This window comes from Lycorma delicatula, chromosome 2 (assembly GCF_047948215.1).
Source record: "Lycorma delicatula isolate Av1 chromosome 2, ASM4794821v1, whole genome shotgun sequence".
In the NCBI taxonomy this organism is placed as follows: Eukaryota; Metazoa; Arthropoda; class Insecta; order Hemiptera; family Fulgoridae; genus Lycorma; species Lycorma delicatula.
Genome location: NC_134456.1, coordinates 90569675 through 90592657, shown reverse-complemented (window position 1 = coordinate 90592657; position 22983 = coordinate 90569675). Strand labels below are relative to the sequence as shown.

At 34.0% G+C, this 22983-nt stretch overlaps 1 protein-coding gene across 5 annotated transcripts in view; it reads right to left on the bottom strand.

Moving 5' to 3' along the window:
- LOC142318991 (bcl-2-related ovarian killer protein-like) overlaps positions 1-22983 on the bottom strand; it is a 421142-nt gene that overhangs the window by 108566 nt on the left and 289593 nt on the right. Inside the window, exon 1 of one of the 5 annotated variants that reach the window (XM_075355750.1) lies at positions 18681-18832. The exons of the other annotated variants lie outside the window; for them this stretch is intronic. Coding sequence (XP_075211865.1) covers positions 18681-18739 — 59 coding nt within the window. The 5' untranslated portion in view covers positions 18740-18832. Of the gene's footprint in view, positions 1-18680; positions 18833-22983 lie in introns of those variants that run through there. 5 annotated transcript variants of the gene reach the window in all.

Genomic DNA, 22983 nt, shown 5'->3' with positions numbered 1-22983 from the left:
CTTATTTAATTCATCTGCTAGCCCAATTTTAATATCAAATCAAATCACATACACATTTTTTTTTTATAAAGGTGTGCAAAAAAATATCTTCCTTTTGTTATTAAATTTAGAATAATTATTTTTTTTAAAGTTACTTCTATTTTTATATAGACTTTTATCAAAATAAAATCTTTAGGAAATAAGTATAATGCTAAAATTAGGGAAATAAAAAATAACAGATAAACGCAAGCTGTTAATCGTTTTTATTAAATTTTGTCAACATATTTATTGAAAGAGTACATAAAATTAATTTAATAAGAAAACATATATTATAATTTCTGTGGGGGATTCCTAGATCGGAAATGACTATCTAATCTATTGAAAGCGCTAGTGGTGCGTTAACTATAATAATTTAAATGAATTTCGATAGAGTGCTCCCGTGTTTAGTTACGTAAACCAGTTTTATTACAAGACAATTTTTCTGGAAACATTCTTACTCCTACCGGTTTTATGTCCTACTGCATAGTCAACATAGTTGCTCCGTTAATTGTTCGCTGCTATCCGGTTAATTCCGATTTATTTGACTCGTTTAATTTTGGTCGTAACATTTTTTTTCCATTTTGAACTGTTATTGTTCGTTCAATTATAAACAACAGTTACTTTATCTAGTCTTGGCAATGTGATGAAATATTTGAAGAATTTTTACTGAGACATTTTACCGTTCTAGATAAGCATAATTCTTTAATATATTAAATTATTTCTAATCATTTTATAACATAGAAAAAATTATGTGGTCGTCCGGGCTTGACAATCGAAATCTCTATGTTAGCGAATAGAAATAATGATAATAATAGAAGAATTGAGCTTATCAATAACGGATCAAACTATAATTTCATTTTAATTTTTTTTTACGCTATTAGCCATAGATAAAAAATGAAGAGTTAATTACCTATTCTTAAAAAAGTTAATCATATCCATCTCTCATTTCAAACTAATCAACAGAACTGCTTTCGTATATTTCAACACAACACTTCGACTTAAAAGAATGAAAAGATATTATATTTCCGTTGCCATTTATAATAAATTACTAAACCGTTTAAAAAGTCTTCCCAACAAATGTATTTTAAATGCAATTGTTTTTATGTTATTTTGCCCCTAACGTGAGCGTTGCAATCTGTTCAACTAGTGAACTATAAGCACCCACTCACCGCACGATCCAATGAGATGAGGATGATATGTATGAGTGTAGTCTTGTACAGACTCAGGTCGATCATTCCTGAGATGTTTTTCAATCTCTGATTCAATCAGATCATTCCTCAATCGATTAGTTTTAAAAAAAAAATTATGTTTCTTATTTTTTAGAAAACATAATTATACTTAACTCATTCGATATTTTCCGGTGTAAATAAAGAAAATATTTTAATACCTATTTCAAGAAAATCAGTTCAGCCGTTCTAAAGTTGCATATCCACAATTGAACGTTAATCCATTAGGATCGTCAACCACAATCTGGTATGAAAACGTTTACAATTTCCTGAACAGATTGAAATCAGAAATTCTATTCTTGAACACGAACATTAATCAAATTCCCTGCAGCCAAAACTGAAATTAAACGGGAATAACAGATAGTATTTAATTACCTGTCCGGCTTGTTCAATTTTAATACAATAATGCAATGGTAAGTGAAAATTACATTCGTCATTATTAGAATATATACCACGTAATTGTTTAACAGCTAATACTATCCAATCGGTAGTTAACTTTATATATAAAAACAAATGCAATTATTGAAATAATCGTAAATCAGTTTTTATAACTAGTTTAATTTCTTTGTCAGTATCTCGCTGATCAGTTATTTTGACAGCTGTTCTGAGATAAGACACAATCCAATTTAAAGTTCGAGTAAATGTAAAATCATTGCTAATTGGAGTTAAATCCCTCTGTACGAGAAAAAAATTAATTAGAATAAAAAAAAATGTAAATATACATCTTTGGAAGCTTTTTTTTTTTTGTTTATTTCTTGCTTTACAATAAAAAATAAGAATCACATACACTTTTTGTTTTAGATTTTAAACATATTTCCTTTCTTACCAGTCATCCAGGTTTATTTACTACAAGCCTATTACAGTTTTTATTATTATTACATTTAAAATTTAATGAAATAAAACAACGGTAATGGAAAAAAGAATAATATATAAATGTCACAACCATTATGTTTTACGAAAAATATTATAAAAAAGTTATGTATATTGTGTTTATAATTGTTGAAATTAGAGAAGTAATTTGAGCATAGTTGAGGTATGTGTTTTTTTCATTATTTTACAGTTACCATCAGATAAGTAATATTCTGACCCCCCCCCCCCCCCAGCAGGAGAAGACATACCCGCCTTCTGACGATTCCGGTCACCACACCGCCCCCTTCGTTCCGAGTCTTTATGGGTTTTACCGGAGGTTGTCTTTTAGACCCTCTAAACCCGCAGTCGTCAGTCAACCCTCTAACCCCTCTAACACATCGCAGTCATCAGTTTGGCCTCTGTCAGGACGCCATCGATGTAAAAGCCTCGGCAGACATTTCCATCAGTGTATTTAGGCAACCTACTATCGCCTTCGTTTGTCTCTTTCAACCACGACTACGTACCGTAACTTACAACCGATCCCTACGTCTTCCTCTAAAACCGAAGGTTTCACACAAAAACTCTTCCTATAACTAACTTCAATTAGAATATACATTCAGATCATTACTTGAGAGTCTGCAACACTAAAAAATACTGTCCTCATACCAACAAAACATGTTCTATAATTCAATTTACTGAAAGACCTTGATTTACTTGAAAATCAATAAAGTTGATTAACATAGGAAAATTCACAAATTTAATAAGGCTGTAATAAAAACATAGTCTGTTCTGGTCCGCTTACAGGAGCGTGGCAGTGCCTACATTCTCCCAAACCGCAGCTCCATCACAGAGTTGTCAACACATGCATTCTCATCCGAACAGCGAATATCTACTAAGCTAACCGGGGCTAGATGCCAAAACGCCTAATCAGATAAGTATTGACCCTGGTTCTTTCAAATACAAAATAAATAGATCCCTTACAGATATATAAATTCGTTGTACGAAAACAATCTGTAATATGGTTGAGTTTCTGCTCTCCCAAGTCCCGTCACGGGTGAAAATTTTTTTTTTATTTTTCAAATTTGCTCATCATCACTTCAATTTTTCACTTTAATATTTAATTTACAACACCGTTTTCGTAATGAAACCAAGACAATATATTCTACACTTCATTGTGAGTTGTATTTGGAGAAATAAAACTTCATAATAAATCGAAAATAACGATTTGAAATTCGGCATGTTGGTTAAAACATTATTACGAATAGTACAGTAAAATTTATTTCCTAACATGGTATGTTGCAATCTATTCAACTAGTGAACAATAAGCAACTACCCTCCCACGGCCCAATGAAATGATGATGATGATATGTATGACATGTAAATGAAGTGTAGTCTTGTACATAGTCAGACCGACCATTCCTGAGGTGTATGGATAACTGAACCCCAACCACCAAAGTACACCGGTATCCACTATCCAGTATTCAAATCCGTATAAAAGCAACTACGTTTAGAAAGATTTGAACCTCAAAACCTTCGACTTATAAAATCGTCAAACAATTGATTTTGCAACGACGAGCTAACCACCAGGTTTACTAGGTGGACATAAAAATTTGAAAAAAATAATTATTTAAAAAAAATGGAATCGACATCAATATCATGTAATGTGATGCACGTATATAGAATTATAAGATTCCCACTATCTCTACCGATATCTAATACTCACCGTATGTATAAGAATGAATGTTGGTTTGTTTGTCCCGTATGCTTTCCTGTATTATTCATCCGATTGCGATGAAACTTTGATAAATTAGTGTGTGCACGCCCGCGAAGGTTTCTGAATTAGTTTGAACCCGCTAGGTGGCGCCGGGGTCCAAGATATTTCGAAAGATTGTATTTATGATCCCGATTTGCCTCATATTCAGAATATGTTACTTACATGGAAAGAAATACCTCTGCAAAAAATGGACCCGCTAGATGACGCTGGGGTCGAGATATTTGGAAAAATTGCATTTATGATCCGATCTGGCTCATATTCAGAATATATATTAGATACGGAAAAATAATTTTTTTGAAAATTGACCCGCTAGGTGGCGCTGGGGTTGAGATATTTAGAAAAATTTTATTTAAGGATTAATTTGGCTCACCTTCAGAATATATATTAGTTACGTGAAAAGAAACATTTTTGCAAAAACTACACCCGCTAAGTGGCGCCGGTGTCGAGATATTTACGAAACAAACAAACTTTCTTCTTCTATATATATATATAAAGCAATGCTCGTAAGAGTGTCCTGTATAGACTAAAAAACTACTGGACCGATTTACGCGCGGGGAAAACGGAAAGGAGGGAAAAGGGGAATGGGGAAACGGAAAGAAGGGGAAGGGGGAACGGAAAATAAGGAAGAAGGGAAAAGGGGAAAAAGAAAAAAGGGATAAAGTGAAAGGTTAAATTTTGCGAAGTTCCGTAATTTGTGTTTTAATGTTTTATTAAACTTTCAACTGTGTTCATTTAATCTATATATTCAAATCTAATAATAGCGAAGCATTGTCGGGTCTGCTAGTGTATTATAAATAATGTATATCAGGTTTGAAAGGTTTAAGACGAAATATCTCGTTTTTTGATAATTTTATTACCGGTGCTTCATATCTTGTGTAGAAAGTTATATTACCTGCCCTACAGAAGACCAAATAACATCATATAACGTGAGCATACATATAAAATATCAGGATTTCTACTGTCCCCTACCTACCCGCCGGACGGGGGAAAAAAATTTTCTTGTCAATTTTCTGACCGATTTTTTGCGTCTAAAAAATGTTTTCAACATCATGTTTTCAACCGCGAAAAGCAGCTCCGTCGATTGCAACAAAATTTATTTCAATCGGATTAATAGGAAAAACGTTATGCGCGAACAAACGTAAAAAATATATATACGAGTCGAATACATAACTTCCTTTTTTGAAGTCTGTTAAAAAAATGTTATTAAAATATAAGCAAAATATTAAAAACATTTATTGAAATATTTCAACCAAAATAATGTCTATTTTTCAGAGCTCTGAAAACAGACTCTTTTATTCGAATTTCAAAAAGAAAAAAAAATTTATAAAATATCTGAAAATTGTTCAAGGCTATTTTAACAAGCACATAAATAAACAGGCAAATTTGTAAGTATATTTTATAAATACGGTAATTCATTTCCGAGAAATCTATCCTAAACTCGACCGTACGTAATATTTCAACAGTTAACAGAACAATTTTTACTATATTCTATTTTTATTATCTTTGTATTACATGGGTTTTAAGTTTCAGTTTGTCTCTATAATTATGTTTCCATTATTACAAATGTAATATACTGTAGTATATGTAATATCTGAAGGCGAGTCCGTAGTAAGCAAACTATGGCATCCCCTCCACTGCTTTTAACATCACTCAGCGACTTCTCACTTCAGCAGCCAAAGTACTGTACTCCAAAAATCACATCAATTAATTTGCAGTGATTGCACGGTGTCTAATTATGACATCACTATTATAGTAACGAAATGTGTTCTGGTAATTTGTTATTACAAATAAAATTATCATTTTGTTCAAGATGTACATGAATATCAAGATGTATATGAAGTAATTTATTTAATTATTTCTTGCAATTGTACAGTTTTTTTTCAAAATATTTTAGCTAAGGTTTTGCTATAAATAAACAATAACAATGACGAAATACAAAAGTATATGAAATGAGTTGTTTATTTAATATAATCTATAATGCTATGATTTTCTTTGACGTAGCGTAGTTATTTACAGAAATTATTTAATTTGCACGTAGCTCCAAAAAATGATATTTTTTTGAAAGTCTTTCCTTTTTCCTGTTTAGCCTTCGGTTGTCACCGTCAGGTATTACTTCAGAGGATGAATTGTATGAATGTAATTGAAGTTTAATCTTGTATAGTCTTAAGTCGACCATTTCTGAGATGTGTCGTTAATTGAAACCAACCACCAAAGAACACCGGTATCCACGATCTAATACGCAAATCCGTATAAAAGTAACTGCCTTTACTAGAACTTGAACACTGGAACTCTCGACTTCCCAATCAGCAGATCTGGGAAGACGCGTTCACCACTAGACCAACCCGGTGGGTTTCCCGAACACGGCTGTTCCCCGCAAACACCACGCCAGGACTGGCACCGCCCACTCATGACAGGGGTGAAGCCGTACAACCTCACCCCCGGGTGCATATCCATGCAACTTGCAAGAGGACAGCGAGCTTCCCGCTTGCAGTCCTTCCGCAAGTGACCGGCCTCTCCACAGATAAAGCAGTGGTCACTCCTGTCCGGACCGCAACAAGACAGCCCTATGGCCCGGACTCCAGTACCGGAAACATAGGTCATCGAAGGTACGTCGTGTGACTCTACAGGCCACCTACCTGATACGGATCCGCCCATCTGACAACAATTTTTCCTCAAGGATGGGCGGCACCGCTTCCGTGACCACCTGCGCTGCTCATAGGCCGGCCGCATGAGCAAGTATTAGCAAACAAAGTGAAGCAAGTATTACCTTAACGGTATTACCGGAAGCTAAACAATGGTTTGTCTGGCATTTCTCCCACCACCCATTCGGTCGTCCTAAAGCATAAGCCGAATGTCCGTACCACAAACAGCTAATGTTCCTCAAAATCGTTTACCAACCAATATCCTAATTAGCTCCTATTGCTTACCTAACTGCGTGAGCGGAATAAGCGTGGTGCCCTACACCAATCGCTTGCGTGTCCCACCGCTCAGTTATCATATATTAATAAAATGGGTAGGCGCATTATAAACAGGAAAAAGAAAGAAAAAGCCTCGTTTGGGAGGGATGGGAGACTGCGGCGTCCCATCATCAATGATCGGGTGGGGACTTCCGTGTAGCACCTTTGGGGGAAAAGGTAAGACCGCAGCCCCGGTGGGAGATCTCTTTGGGAGTTCCTCATAAGAGGTGTGGCATAAAGACCGGAGTCCCGGTGGGGGGGACCCCTCTGAGAGCCCCTCATTAGAGACACGGCATGATAATTAACGACCGATTTCCGGCTGCCTGGATAGGGATTTGTTCATGCCAAGGTAGTTTGAGGCGATGGCACCCGTCGGAGCTGTGTTTATGTTTTGATTGCGTGTCCGGCTTCGGGGAGTGGGTAAAATAAAGACGTAATAAAAAAAAATACGTAATAATAAAGGTAAATGAATATGGTAGAAAACAATAATAAATACAAATCTTTCATCTTGGAGGTCTTACTTTTGTCGCAACCAATAGCACTGTTCCACATGCCGAGTTATACAGGAGTGCTATAGAGGAACGAAGTAGAAGCAGCTTGCAATGAGAACCTGCCTTTATAACATTTATATTACAGTACATTGTATTACTGCACTTCTTACAACTACCAGTTGATCTCTATTTCGCAAGAATCAGTTTTGAAGTTTAGCGAGTTTGGAATGACTATAATGGGATAAGAGGAGGCTAACACAGGAAAATAAGAAAACAAGAGAACGCTACAAATTCTTAAAAAGTATTCCTTACTAGTGAAATCCATTGATGAATGTAAACGGCAATGAACTACGTAAATGTCATTAATTTTAACGTATAATCAATGTCAAATATCTTATCATCGTCATCTTAAATGGATTATTACTTTAAATTAAATCAATTTCATTCTGTTTTGATGATAATTAATTTCAATCACCGATTATTTATTATGATTATTAAAAGATTCATACATTAATTGTTTTTTGCTCGTTAATTTAAAGTATCTATTGTTTTATTGTTCAATAAAATTAATCGATGTAATATTACAAATAACCGATCATATTACTTACTATTATTGGTTTGTTTTTTAATTAACTTTTGTTTTTGCATCTAATATTACTTATTCGCATTATTAATTATAATCAATTCTTATACTTGATGAATTACTAGGCAATAATGATAATAAAATTAGTTCTACTTGTAAATAAATATTTTTACGCAAAGAACAAAGAATAAAAGGCAATTATATTACATGGATATAAAATTATTATTTGTATAAAATGCGTAGATATTCTTTTACATAATAAAATATAAGAAAACATAAATACGCGTCATAAAAAAATTATGTTAATAAATCATTACATGGTTCAATGGAAGATTACGACTGAAATTTCTAACTTAAGTAATTTACACAGATTTACGTTTGTGTAATCGGATTTATACCATTAAAAAAAAATAATAATAATAGTTTTTTCAATTTCATTCTCAATCGCAGTTCAAAACAGCCGAGTAGATGGGTGATTATATTTTACAATAATTCGATTATTCAGAAAAAATAAATTAACTGCATAGAGTGTTTCATTTTGCCGGCCTCCGTGGCGCGAGTGGTAGCGTCTCACCCTTTCATCCGGAGGTCCCGGGTTCGAATCCCGGTCAGGCATAGCATTTTCACACAAGCTACAAATCATTTATCTCATCCTCTGAAGCAATACCTAACGGTGATCCCGGAGATTAAACAAAACAATAAAGAGTGTTTGATTTTAATCGCCCCAGGCGATTTTCTCGGAAATTACACACAATACAAAAAAAAAAAAAAAATGACTTAAATAAAAGTTACTCAAATTGAAGGGGGACACCTCATGGTGACCTTGTATTTGATCTTCAACTTGATCTTGACCGTTATTTTAAGGTTAACACGATTTTTTCAAATGAAATCACCGATTTTTGACCCAACCAATCAAAAGAGCGGAAATTTTTACACTGGAATATGTAGCCACACATATGATCTTGAAACTTTTTTGAAGGTCATACGGGTAACCATCACAGATAGTGTTATAAGAGTTACACGTTTTTGAAGGTCATACATATTCCTAGAATATTTTTATTCCAAATTATTTATCTAGTAAACTATGGGAAAAAGCATAAAAATGACTACAATACCGTATAATACTATCTCTGATGGTTAGCTGTATGCCCTTCAAATAAAGGTCCAAGGTCATATGTGTGGCTACATATTTCAATGTAAAATTCTCCGATCTTTTCATTAGTGGGGTCAAAAAAAGTCATTCCATTCCATTTGAAAAGATCGTGTTAACTTGAAATAAGGTCAAGATCAAGCTCAAAGTCAAATACAAAGTCACCGTGAGGTGTGCTTTTAAACCTTAGTAACGTTTTACTACGTAATTTTTTTGTATTGTGCATAGTTACGAGAAAATCGGGTAGGACGATTAAAATGTCAATGTAGGGCACATATCATGTTAACTCCGATTAAATGCATGTGATATTTGGCTCTAAAATTGTGACACCTTTCCAGAATTCAACACTAAAACTGATGTAGACCGAACATAATTACTCTCAGAGAAAGTAATTCTGGTCCATCTTGTACCTTTCATATTTTATGTATATCGCAACTATAAGAAAGACCGAGAAAGATAATGCAAAGCAACAATCTTCGTTTTTTTTTAGAAAAATAAAATATTTTGTTTCAACTCAGGAGGGAGAAAATCAATTATAGAAACATTAACTATTAAAATAAAATGATGTAATTTTAATAATTTAATCATTCATTACAAAACCTGGAACATATATATTTAATTTAACGTTAAAATGAAAATTTATAATTTTAATTATCGGTTAGGAGACATTATTTTCTTTTATCCTGATACACCAGCTGTACCAGGAAGGAAGGGTAGCCAGGGGTGGAGGTTTAGTCGGTAATGCGCAGGAACACATACTCATTTAATAACATCTTGCGGAACCTGTTAGCGTGCCCGACAATGTCCAGGCGCCCGTAAATGGGGTTCATCCACCTCTTAAAAAAAAGAACATTATTTTAAAGCCATTCATTAAAAACGCTGATATCTGTAGGTTGTTTCTGATGCACGGTTTACACACACAACCTAATTAAAATATTTATCATTTTATTTAAAATATATTTTTTCGTATATTTAATTCAATAATACTAATTAGAGCGCGTGGGCGTACCGTGTTTAATTCGCGCGTGTCTCCGCTAGTACCGCTGTCGGTACTAGACAGACAGTTTGTACTAACTAAACTAAAGTAATCTCACAACTTACATAAAAAAAAATTTCGCTTGTACAATCGGCAGACTGGTGTAGCCGCGAGGCTTAACGCACCAAATACCGAATCAACAGGACGATCAAGTTCGAAACCCAACCTGAGCGAGTTACTTTTTTACACTTTAAACATCATATTCATTTATTCAATTCTACCGCTCACCAGTGACGTCACAATGCAGCAGTAGTTTAGAGCATTTATTGTGGTGGGGTACGATTTTGGAAAAGCTTTTTTTGCAAATATTGTTATTTTTTAATTGTTAACAAATATGCCAAAGAAAATATGACCTTCATTAGATGAAATCTCGAAATACTGAGGATGACCTTGCTTTACAGCCTCACCCCCTTGACCGTTTAAGTTGAAAATTTAATAATATCAATGCCCCACATATGTGAGAAGTAACACACACATATGTGTGTGGGTGAGAAGTAATCTCACCCAAGTTTAGTCAAAATCGGTCCGGTAGTTCTTGAGATATAAGAGGTGACTAAGTGGTCAACACCAAATTCACATATGTACGTAAGAACAGTAAAATCCGGAAAATTTCCATCTGGTTCTTTTGGTTTCTCAGGTTCCTTAGTTGTCAAAATGTCAAGATCCAGTGAAAACCGCGTAAGCCCAAATTGGAACGATTACAATACTTCCCCTTCTAGAGCTATAGCGCTAGACGGGAAAGTAAAAATAGTAATAATTAATTAATGTATACTATTATATTACTAACATTAATATACAGAACAATATACTAAATTGATGAGGAAGAGTTTTTAACAAACAGCAGCATAAAACAAAAAAAAGAAAAAGTAATTAAATAAAACAACACGCATTCAAAATCAATTAAGAATAAATACAACAAAGCGGTATGGTTTTATGTATAACTTGTAAAGAAATGATGATGGACAAACATTGTTATTATTGTTGTTCTAATTATAATTTTATTCTCTCCTTACATAAACAACGTACTACTATATAGTTGTAGTACTCAATTTAATCAACAAGGACATCAATCATCGGGGGTAATAGTTAAAATGACTGTCATTTAAATTGTAACATAATGAATAACATAAGTTTTAAATTTTGAAGGTTAACTTTGTATAAAACATTAAAATAATTTTCAATTAGATGTTTTTATTTAAAAGAATAATCTCTTTTGACCAATTATGGATACCAGTTACAATCAATGTTGGCTTTTTTTACGATACAATTAATGATCAGTATTTTCACTGAAGAAATTCGGACTTGTCTTAAGAACACCAGTATTCTTGGTAGTAAAATATTATTAATTAAGAAGACAATTATACTCATACTGTATTTATTTTTTTTGTCTTCAGTCATTCGACTGGTTTGATGCAGCTCTCCAAGATTCCCTATCTAGTGCTAATCGTTTCATTTCGGTATACCCCCTACATCTTACATTCCTAACTATTTGTTTTACATATTCCAAACGTTGCCTGCCTGCACAATGTTTTCCTTCTACCTGACCCTCCAATATTAAAGCGATTATTCCAGGATGCCTTAATATGTGGCCTATAAGTCTGTCTCTTCTTTTAACTATATTTTTCCAAATGCTTCTTTGTTCATCGATTTGTCGCAACACCTCTTCATTTGTCACTTAATCCACCCATCTTTTTAACATTCTCCTATAGCACGCACCGCGTTTCAAAAGCTTCTAATCTTTTCTTCTCAGGTACTCCGATCGTCCAAGTTTCACTTCCATGTAAAGCGACACTCCAAACATATACTTTCAAAAATCTTTTCCTGACGTTTAAATTAATTTTTGATGTAAACAAATCACATTTCTGATTGAAAGCTCGTTTCGCCTGTGCTATTCGGCATTTTATATCGCTCCCGCTTCATCGATCTTTAGTAATTCTACTTCCCAAATAACAAAATTCTTTACCTCCATAATCTTCTCTTCCTATTTTCACATTCAGTGGTCCATCTTCATTATTTCTACTACACTTCATTACTTTCGTTTTGTTCTTGTTTATTTTCATGCGATAGTTCTTGCGTAGGACTTCATCCAAGCCGTTTCATTCTAAATCCTTTTTACTCTCAGCTAGAATTACTATATAATCAGCAAATCGTAGCATCTCTGTCTTTTCACCTTGTACTGTTACTCCGGATCTAAATTGTTCTTAAACTGCTAGTTCTATGTAAACATTAAAAAGTAACGGGGATAGGGAACATCCTTGTCGGACTCCCTTTCTTAATACGGCTTCTTTCTTACACTGTATCTTTTTTCATATACTGTATGTCTTTCTTATTCTGTATCCGCCAAGAATATTATCTAAAATACAATCGGTGAGTTGAACCATTCCAACACACAAGTGAGTTTCTGCTGGGTCCCTAGCCAAGTGGGGATTCCGGGAAATGAACGTGCAGATTCTACTGCTACAGACGCATGTGGTCAAACATCCTTCACTACCTGTGTTACAACATCCGTCTTTATTAACAGTAAAAAACTCACTATTTGCGCAAAGTGGCAAGATGATTGGACGGTCATAGTAGATAATAAACTCCGGCACATTAAAGGTTGTGTGTTGTCATGGGACTCCTCAAACAGGAAAATTGTCGTGAGGAAGTCGTGTTCTGCCGATTGCGGATAGAACATACGAGAGCTACCCACGGGTATTTGATGTCAGCAGTAAATGCACCAGTATGCATGCGGTACAACTGCTACTTGACCGTGCGCCACATTCTTGTGGAACGCATACGTTATGCGGCCTTGCGTCGTAAATTTAAATTGCCCAGAAATTTTCGTCAAATCCTGGGTAATAATAAAGAAGTTTTAAAACAGGTGTTTTTGTTTCTCCGGGGTGCTAATATTTTACATACTTTTTAACGGTGTTTTTAGATAATTTTATAGTAGTTGTAAATTAACATTTTAGTTTAAGTTTTTTAGTTTTTAATATTTAAATTCTCTTTTTATTTTTTATTTTCTATTTTAAGTTTTTATTTTGTTATTCTATTAGGTTTTGTATTTATTTTTTCTGTTCTGTTTTCCGGGCGTTTTTATTTATTTTTTAATTGTGAATTTTTTAACTTTAGTTTTTGTCGTGCGATGATAACGCTGAAGCGTTTTTCGCCCAGAAAAAAGCTATACAAAAAAAAAAAAATAATTAATATAATAAAATGTTAGACTAAAACACCTAATTATTTAAAATTATTAAGGCTACTGAAAAAAAGATCGACATCTTTCTGTTGTTTATTATACACATAAGATAAAACAGATACAACGAATTTGTTTAAAATTTAATTTTACATAATGTACTCAATTATATAGTCTAATGGTGAATGCGTCTTCCCAAATCAGCTGATCTGGAAGTCGGGAGTTCCAGCATTCAAATCCTAGAAAAGGCACTTACTATTTACGGATTTGAATACTAGATCGTCGATACCGGTGTTCTTTGGTGGTTGGGTTTCAATTAACCACACATTTCAGAAATGGTCGACCTGTGACTGTACAAGTCTACACTTCATTTACACTCACTCATACATATCATCCTCATTCCTTTTCTGAAGTTATACCTAAACGGTAATTCCCGTAGGCTAAACAAAAAAAAAAGTTATGTTCGTGACATACGATTCGCTAGTACCCGGAATCAACGTCATCTAACCAAACATAACCTATATTCGCTAACCTCGACTAATTAACATTAATGTTTTCATTATTTATATAATAAATTCATTAATTACTGCTAATAGTCCAGTTTTTATTTTAATATGTAAAATGAACGGTATATTGAATAACTGTATATATTTATTAAACTCTTCATCACTGGAGGCGATTAATCAAATTCACCGGCAATAATGCATAATCACCGTAATCACCGGATTAGTCAAATTTAACGTAACACACACACACACACACAGACACACACACATATATATATATATATATATATATATATGTCTGAATATTAACTTAAATGTGATTTATTTAAGTTTATTTTCCTCTTAATTGGATAGAATTAATTATAATATTTTACTTAAAAATATTATCTTTATTAATCTCGTGGGTTAAACAATCAACTATACAAACTTATAAATTTAAGGCCAATAAACCGAGGCACAGAGTCCGAAGATGAATGATAGTGGGACCAGCGCCCAGCCTCTTGGGCGGCGAGAGTCCCCGTCCATCAATCGCTTCCAGGGGATGCCACAGGGTCTTTCGAATCGGATAGGAGAGAACCCGGGTGATCACGCTGAGTGAGAGTAGGAGGTCTGTCCGCCTCTCCCTGGTAGACCAGACCGTAGTCCACAATGAAACAAAGTCAAGGGTATGAACTGAAGTTGAGTTCACAAAGGGAACTAGTAATAAATTTCGTTGTTGCGAATAACTTTTCTGGTAGTATGTTATTATGCAACTGCTTCGAATTTATCAGACATTTACAAACGAATTGACTCTATAAAATGTAGAACTAGACGCGGGGTTCGTGCTTCCGCAAACTCGGTTAGCTAGTTCAGAGGGCATCGATGTAGGACATTCAAGATGTCCGGATGAGGCCTGCAGCGAAGGCAAAAGCTGAGTTTATAAAACATTGATGTAAATGTCTACAGAGGCATTTACATCAGTGGCATCCCAACAAGGCCTGGCTTACTATTATGAGATGTAAAAAGTTAAAGCCCATCAGGGCTTGGAACGACGGTGCTGGTGTGGCGAGCGGAAGCATCACAAGGCGGTTGTCTTCCCCTATGGGGTTGGAATGATCACGCGGGGGCTGAGTACGTGCCATAGGGACTAGTTCCGGCTCCTGCGTGACTAGAGGGAAAGATTTTTTAGCAGGTGAGAGCCCCGCACTGCCGTCAGAGCGGGCCTCGCGGAGGCTGGTAGAGCTTTTTCCTCCCCCTACGGAAAATAAATTAAATACACTATATATAACTATATATATATATATATATATATATATATATATATATATATATATATATATATATATATATATATATATATATAAAGGGAGGCAGTTGCGTTAGATACATGGAGACTTCCAGAATGTCATATGAATCAATCAACGCATTTATAAAATTTTTTTTTGTATAAAATATTCTTTAAACGTACATATATAAAGGGAGGCAGTTGCGTTAGATACATGGAGACTTCCAGAATGTCATATGAATCAATCAACGCATTTATAAAATTTTTTTTGTATAAAATATTCTTTAAACGTACACACATGTTAAATGTGTTTTACTTTATATGAAAGTATTTTCACTAATAAAATAAATAAATAATTTTTGTTACATTATTAATTAAATCATTAAAAAAAAATTGATAAAAATTAAACAATCATTTTTGTCGGCATTCTTTAGTCTTACCAGATCATATAAGAAAGAATGGATTTACAAATTAAATTATAAATATATAATCCAAAAGAAGATGATGTCATGTTAATAAGATTTAAACAGATGTTTGAAATTTTTAATTTGTTATCAAACTGAACAAAAAATAAAACAAATTTTATATTAAAATCATTAATTTTTTGAACCTATTTATTTTAACAGAGTCAAAGAATTTTATGTGGAAATATTTAGCAAATGAATCATGTCAATCGTGACTAATATTCAAACCGAACCCATCGGGTTAGTCTAGTGGTGCACTCTTCATGACAAATCAGCTGATTTCGAAGTCGAGAGTTCTAAGGGTCAAATCCTAGTTACTTTTATATGGATTTGAATACTAGATCGTGGATACCGGTGTTGTTTGATAGTTGGATTTCAATTAATCACACATCTAAGGAATGGTGATCTCAGACTGTACAAGGCTACACTTCATTTACATTCATACATATCATCCTCTGAAGTAATAACTTACGGTGGTTCCCGAGGCTAAACAAAAAAAGGAAAGAATATTCGAACCCGAGTAAAAGACTGAAAAATCGCCATTCCACCACAGAGATAGATTGAATTTTAAAACCTGAAGAAAAATTTACAAAAGATTTTTTTTCAATAATTTTTCAATATATACTTACCAGTTCAGGTTACAGTCATGTTGACCGCCGACCTTCAAAAGAACATGGCACCTTAAGAAGTAGAGTACAACTTCATTCATTTTTTTAATTTTATACAAGCCAAAAGTTTTTACTAGGAAAAGAAAAAGGAATGATCTAAATTAATTAATAATTTGGGTCCGTTAGTTGTCAATTACTTATTCGTAACATTACGTATTCCCTCAGGGGATTACAAGTTTTGGAAGTACGGAGAGTAGCTAGGTTACAGTTAACTGTAAACAAACTACAAACTGCAAACTACATCATAACATATCCGTACATTAAGCTTTTTACGACATAAACAAATACAACACACCCACAAAATAAGACTTTTTTCTGGATTAGCTAAACTTCGCATGATTCACAAATAACTACTTGATAATTTGCTGAATTTTTTCTTCATGTTGGACAGAAAAAATCTACCGGTGATTAGTTTTACAGTAAAGCTCACATAGATGTAAATAAAAGTTTCCGGGTCTGTCCAGGTCACAAATAGTGACCATTACTACATCACACCAAGAATTCGCTGGATCATGTTCTTGTCACAGCTTGCATCTATCGGAGACCGATCTATATATCCAGAGAACGAAAATTAATAAAACGGGATGAAAGATAAAAATATGTAAGTAGTGAAAATGAATGAGAACAAACGGAAGGACCACAGTTTGAGACGAATAACTTCATCGAGATAAAAAAATTCGGGGGGGGGAACCGGCGAAAAAGATTCTGTCGCCAGGGGATCGAATCGTGGACAAGTGCAGGGCCACAGAGGCATCCTCTTTGCTGAGGGCGTTCGGGTCAAGCAGATGGCTGGATCAGGACGTTCTGATGACGCATTGAGGACCCTCGAGAGGTTTGTGAGGTGGGCGCGCGATTCAGGGTGGGTATGCGTGGGTACCCGGACCCAGACTAAGTGATAGGAAGGGAAGGGTAGCCCTCTTTGGGAGAGTCACCATGGCAACCAGGTGGGATGTCGTGATGTCTTAATGATCCAAGAGGGACCCAGTCGGAAGATCAACTTCAAGCTGCACTAATGGAGGGGGGGGGGATAGTCTTCAGCCACGTCAGTTGGGACCAACCGAAGTAACGCGTCTTCTAGGCGGTTACCGGTTGCTCTCGAATGATTAAATAAAAATAAAAAAAAACTTCATCGAGATAAAAGTGGACACATTCACGAAGAAAACCCATTAGGAGATCGGAGCTTTAATTACATGGGAACAGCAAATTACTGATCAACCGTTGATTATCCTAGATTATTGATTTATCGTGGGTGTCCCACGAAGAAACTTTCAGGACATGTTCTACTGATGATAATAATGAAATCTGTGTGATAATTTATTACAAAAGATACAAATGACACACAATTTTCATTGCTGACCAGCTGTTATATACAATGAAATTTTTTTTAAATATTTCTGAAATAATGTACATTTCAATTTACTTTTTTCGGTAATTTTAACTGATAAATTATTAAATATAGAGCTAAAAATAATTTTTTATATATTTTGTATCTTTTAAATTTATTTTCATAATTAGTGACTTTGTTTTTAAAACGAATGTTTATTAAGTACAGAAAGAATAATACAATTTTCTGTCTTTTTTCGTCTGTTTTGCTTCAATAAAAAACCTTTTTTTATTTCATTTTATTGGCTATATTTACATAAATTTTCTACAAGTTTTCTTACTAAATCTTCCTCATTTATTAGTCATTTAACAAATCTATTGTACTACAGATAAAAAAAAAACTTGTTTTTCGACACTGAATTTTGTGTTTTACGTCGATTTTACTGGGATTAGACCTGTTTTATTCTGTTTCACAGCTCAAATTACATAAGAAACCACCAACTTTACTCGTTAATTTGTCTCCTAAAAATTATAGTAGGCCTTCTTTTTATTAGAAGTGCTGAAATCCGAGCCAAATCTTTCGCTAGCCGTAAATCGGAACAAAACTTTCCAGACTTTCCAAAGTTCATATAAACATTCATATGTTTATATGAACTTTTTTCATTATTTACATAAGTAGAACATGTCCTGAATGTTTCTCCGTTTTTTTGTGGAACCCCCTATATGTTTAAAAAAATTCTTTTACCTGTAGAAATTAATTAACTACTCGAAGAAAGGTTGAGGTTTCCTAAAGAAAAGCACTCGTCCAACCTTGGAAATTCATCTGAGCAAAAAACTCTTCAGATATATTTTTATTATGAAGGCTTTTTATTTTAACATCGGACTACAGTACGTAATCTTAAAATCACATTTGAAAAAAAGCGAGTCTTATTTAGTTAAAGAAATAAATACACTGAACGGATGTTAAATATCTAAATAAAAAAATATAATAAATCTATATTAATTCAAATTACTAAACAGTCTGAAAACAAATACATATATAATAAATGAACTAAGTTTTATAATAATAACTTTGTTTCAGCTTTAAAAGGAAAACTATTTTATTTTATCCTATAATTCTAAAAAAAGAACGAATTATTTGATAAGTTGATAAAATTAAAAGTGCATTATTGAAAAAAAAAATGAATTGAACTCACCTTAAAGCAACTGCTTTATCAGTTATCATGTTTGGATTCTCAGTCACTAGGTTAGACATATCGGTAAAACAATTCACGGTTCGTTTATAATAATCTATGTTACTGGACAGAGAAATATATTATATCGAAGTCAGTTGCCAACTAAGACAGACCTTACCTGCATAGCATTGTATTGTAACTTTGGCCCCTAAATATTCATTGAACATAATAAAATTATACTGCTTCCTCTTCCTTTCCTAATATGAGATATATTTAATATCACAAACACGTAATATTTATTCTTTAAAAATCAAATAACGATTTGTTCATTAACTTTTATCTATTATTATTATTATTATTATTATTATTATTATTATCAACATGTCATCGGCTAATATAAGTATATATATATTTATATTAGTATGTGTTAGCGAGTGTAAATTTGAATATAATTTGCAAGTTAATAAATTTTTCATATCTTTTTAACTGTATTTATCGGATTTTCCTCGAACAAATAAATAATTCATTAATTTACATCCGCTGTATAATTTATTTTTGTGTTAATTAAACTGTTGCGTTTTGAAAAATATATTCCATTTTCAAGATTAGTCGCATTCATTCTAAGTTGTCGTAATGTTTTATTACGTGCTATACATAATAAACTGAAAAATAATCTATAGCCCGCAATGTTTTACTGGTGTTAATCATTATTATGAAATCTAAGGACTACCAATGTCTTAAAAATAGATTGATGTTCAATTAACTAACTATTTATCTTGAAGATGGTATGTTCCCAAACGTCAGACAAAAAAAAAAAACTTTTTTTTATACCAGGAATATACATATGTATAATTATAACTTTGGATAAAAATTAACAACACTTGTGGCTAATATATAGTGTCCCACGAAGAGGTATATACTTTTGATTTAATATCACTCGAACATTCCCCTACCGATTCTATTGAAATTTTACAAACCGTTTAACAAAGGTTCTAAAGATATTCTGTGAAAATGTCAACCTTCTAGGATTTATAGAAACAAAATGGCGGCTAAATAATTAGTCATAACTATGATTAATTACGTGGCGCGGCTGATAAATTTTGCACATATATGCGTAGCATGAGAATGAAAAGAGATGTTAGAACGAAATAATAAATAAATAAAAAACAATATCTTAGCTACAAAATGTAATATTTATTTTTCAATATAAACCCCGTTTACACTGATACACTTTTCCCAATGTGTTACAAGTTTTTGCATTCCATCACTGAAAACTTCTGGCGGTCTTTTTCGGATGAAAGTGGCCACAGTTTCTTTCAGGTCATCATCGGTGGTGTAATTATTACCTTTGAGGTCCCTCTTGAGATGAGGGAAGAAGTGGAAGTCGCATGGAGCCAAATCCGGGGAGTATGGTGGGTGTGGAATAGGCTCAAATTTCAGCTTGCGGAGAGCCGCTCGTCAGTTTGCGCGTACCCATCGTGCACAGATTTTACAGTAACCCAATTGTTCGATAATATGGCTCTATAATAATTCTTTAGATATGCCTAACTAAATAGCGATGCGTTGCTAGGTGATTCGCCAGTCATTTTGAAGCAAATTGTCCACCTCCTTCGATGTTTCTCATCAGTCACAGAAACTGTCGTCCGCTGCGAGGTGCGTCCTCAACTTTCGCTTTACCAGCTTCACATTCGCTAAATTTCAACGCCCACCTATTCACAGTACTCCTGTTAACAGTTTCACCACCGTTTAAACGATACGTGTAAACCGTTTTTAAACGATGAAAAATATTAGTTAGAATCACATTTTCTGCTGTCAAAAATTCGATCACTGCACGCTGATTTAATCGTGTTGACATATTGGCCGTACTCTACTCTATTTTAACTGCTACTGAAAAGAAACGGTAAACAGATTTCAACGCATTATTGTAAGTTTGTAGAGGGCGATTTTAGCTGTCATGTGCTGCCACGTCCAACTCGACAATAATTTTTGTCTTCGTGTGGCACGCTAGTGGGAAAAATTTATCAACCAAGCCTTGTATGTAGCTGTTTTTAATTACACTAGTTCTAATTATCAACCGTTTTTATCTGCCAGCTATCAATCATATCTGCCAGCTATTTTGTAATGAATGAAAAATGTGGTTTATCTGAAATTGATGTTTTATTTTAAAGCCGCCATTTTGTTTCTGTAAATCCTAGAAGGTTGAAATTTTCATAGAACATATTTAGAACCTTCGTTAAAAGGTCTGTAAAGTTTCTAGAATCGGTGGTGGAATGGGCGAGTGATACTAAATGAACAGCGTATACCTCTTCGTGGGACAGACTGTATGTATGTATGTAATAAATAGCTAATGAGCTAGTATATATATATATATATATATATATATATACTAGCTCTACCCGCCACGCTTCGCTGTGGCACATTGTGGTTGCAGGAATGAGAAATGAGAAACAAAACAAAGCATACGTTTCATAGAAGTTTAATTTTGCAATACATGTGGATATACAATATTTTTTGTTTTTCCACTGTCTGCGTAGATATAAAGGCTATCTGGTTTGCCGACTCGGGAACACGTAACATACAGTTGCCCATGTGAGAATCAATCCGCATCTAAATCTAAACCACACAATTGTAAAGATTGACCTTGAGCTTTATTGATTGTGATTGCAAATGCCAATCGAATTGGGAATTGCAATCTTTTAAATTAAAATGGTGTATCGGCCGGGATCATGGGTATTCGAGGAATGAGGACATCTTCACCTTTGAAAGGCCCCGTTAAAATCGTTGCTTCCACTACGTTATTCATCTTAACTGCAAGTCGCGTGCCGTTGCAGAGTTTTGGTTGATTAATATTCCGCAACAGAATAATTGGCATTTTGTCATTTATCATTTGCATTATACGATCATAAATGCCTTTCTGTTCACGCGTTAATTTGGGAATGTTTGATTGGACATATGACTGAAGATCACCAATGTTGTAACTCTGTTCACGACGTAAATTCACATCAAATGAAGCAATCGCAGCTCGGGTGGGTGGTGGCATTCCCAATTGACTAAGAACTTTATTTGCAATAGCTAAGCACTTGTCTTCAACATTTATCAATGCTTCGTTGTAAATGCCTTCTGTAAATTCCATGGTCATATTGGTATTTTCTAGCCGTACTCTATGCAAAATATCCTCAGCCATATGCGATCGATATCTTTCCCATAACTCTGTGGGAGATGAAGGGAAGCAAGCGGTCAATATAATTGCGAATAATGCGCGAATTTGGTTTGGATGTGCAGTGTTGCACGCGTCATTAATACATATATCCCACTGTTGGTCGTTTTCTAATTAATTCAGAGCTTCGTGAAAGACGCAACTCAATCACGACACGATCACACAAAAGTACCTCGATTAAAGTGAATATTTAATTCAGATTGTATAATAATCTCAATCAGATGCAAGTGGATACGTTTTTTTTTTTTGTTTGTTAATAAACAATGTAATTGGGAACAGGTATTGTTTAACATGTGACTGCGGTTGTCGTTAGCTGGTATGGCGAGTGTTCCCCTCGCTTCCAGCAGATGGCGCGGTCACTGGTACACAGCTGACCGTTAAAAAAATGTTTTCTCGCGGTCGCGGGTATGTGACTGATGCGAAAAATAGATAAAAACAATCTTTGATGCGGGTTATATATCGTGCTAAAATTTGAGCTCAATCGGTGCAGAACATTTTGAGTTTTTGAAGCGTACACAAACGAACTTAACATTTTTATATATAAAGATTTGTGGGCTGCGAAAAAAAGTCCTTAAGTCGTGCGAAAAAACACATAATTTTAAATGGTTACAAAAGCAGAGTAATGCTTACAAATTACAGAATAATAAAACGGCGTTGATTTCAGATGTTAATAAACTGCTAACGAAAGTAGAAGTTGTGCTGCTTCAGTGTACAACGTGATTCTCGAGTATGAATCTACTAATGAATTACGGTCTCCAAAGAAAACAAAATCCCGCAGGTCAATTGAGAAAAAATTGAGATTTTCATAAAAACGGGATTCGTAAAAAAATTACACGAATTTGAATTATTTAGAAATAGTTTAGCGGTGTATTATGTCCTTTGGAAGAGAATTCGGTTATTGTCTTCGACAACGCTTCTTATCATTAAACGAAAAGAATTCCAGCCGTGTTATAGAAAAACAATGATATCAAAATGTGGCTTAGTTCAAAAGGAATAATTTTTGAAAAGGTTTAAGTTAATGTTCAATCATTGCAGAGGGTTTCGCGTATTAAAAGTAATTATAGTCCGTATAAAATTGGTTTGACATACAACGCCATATTGGTAAGT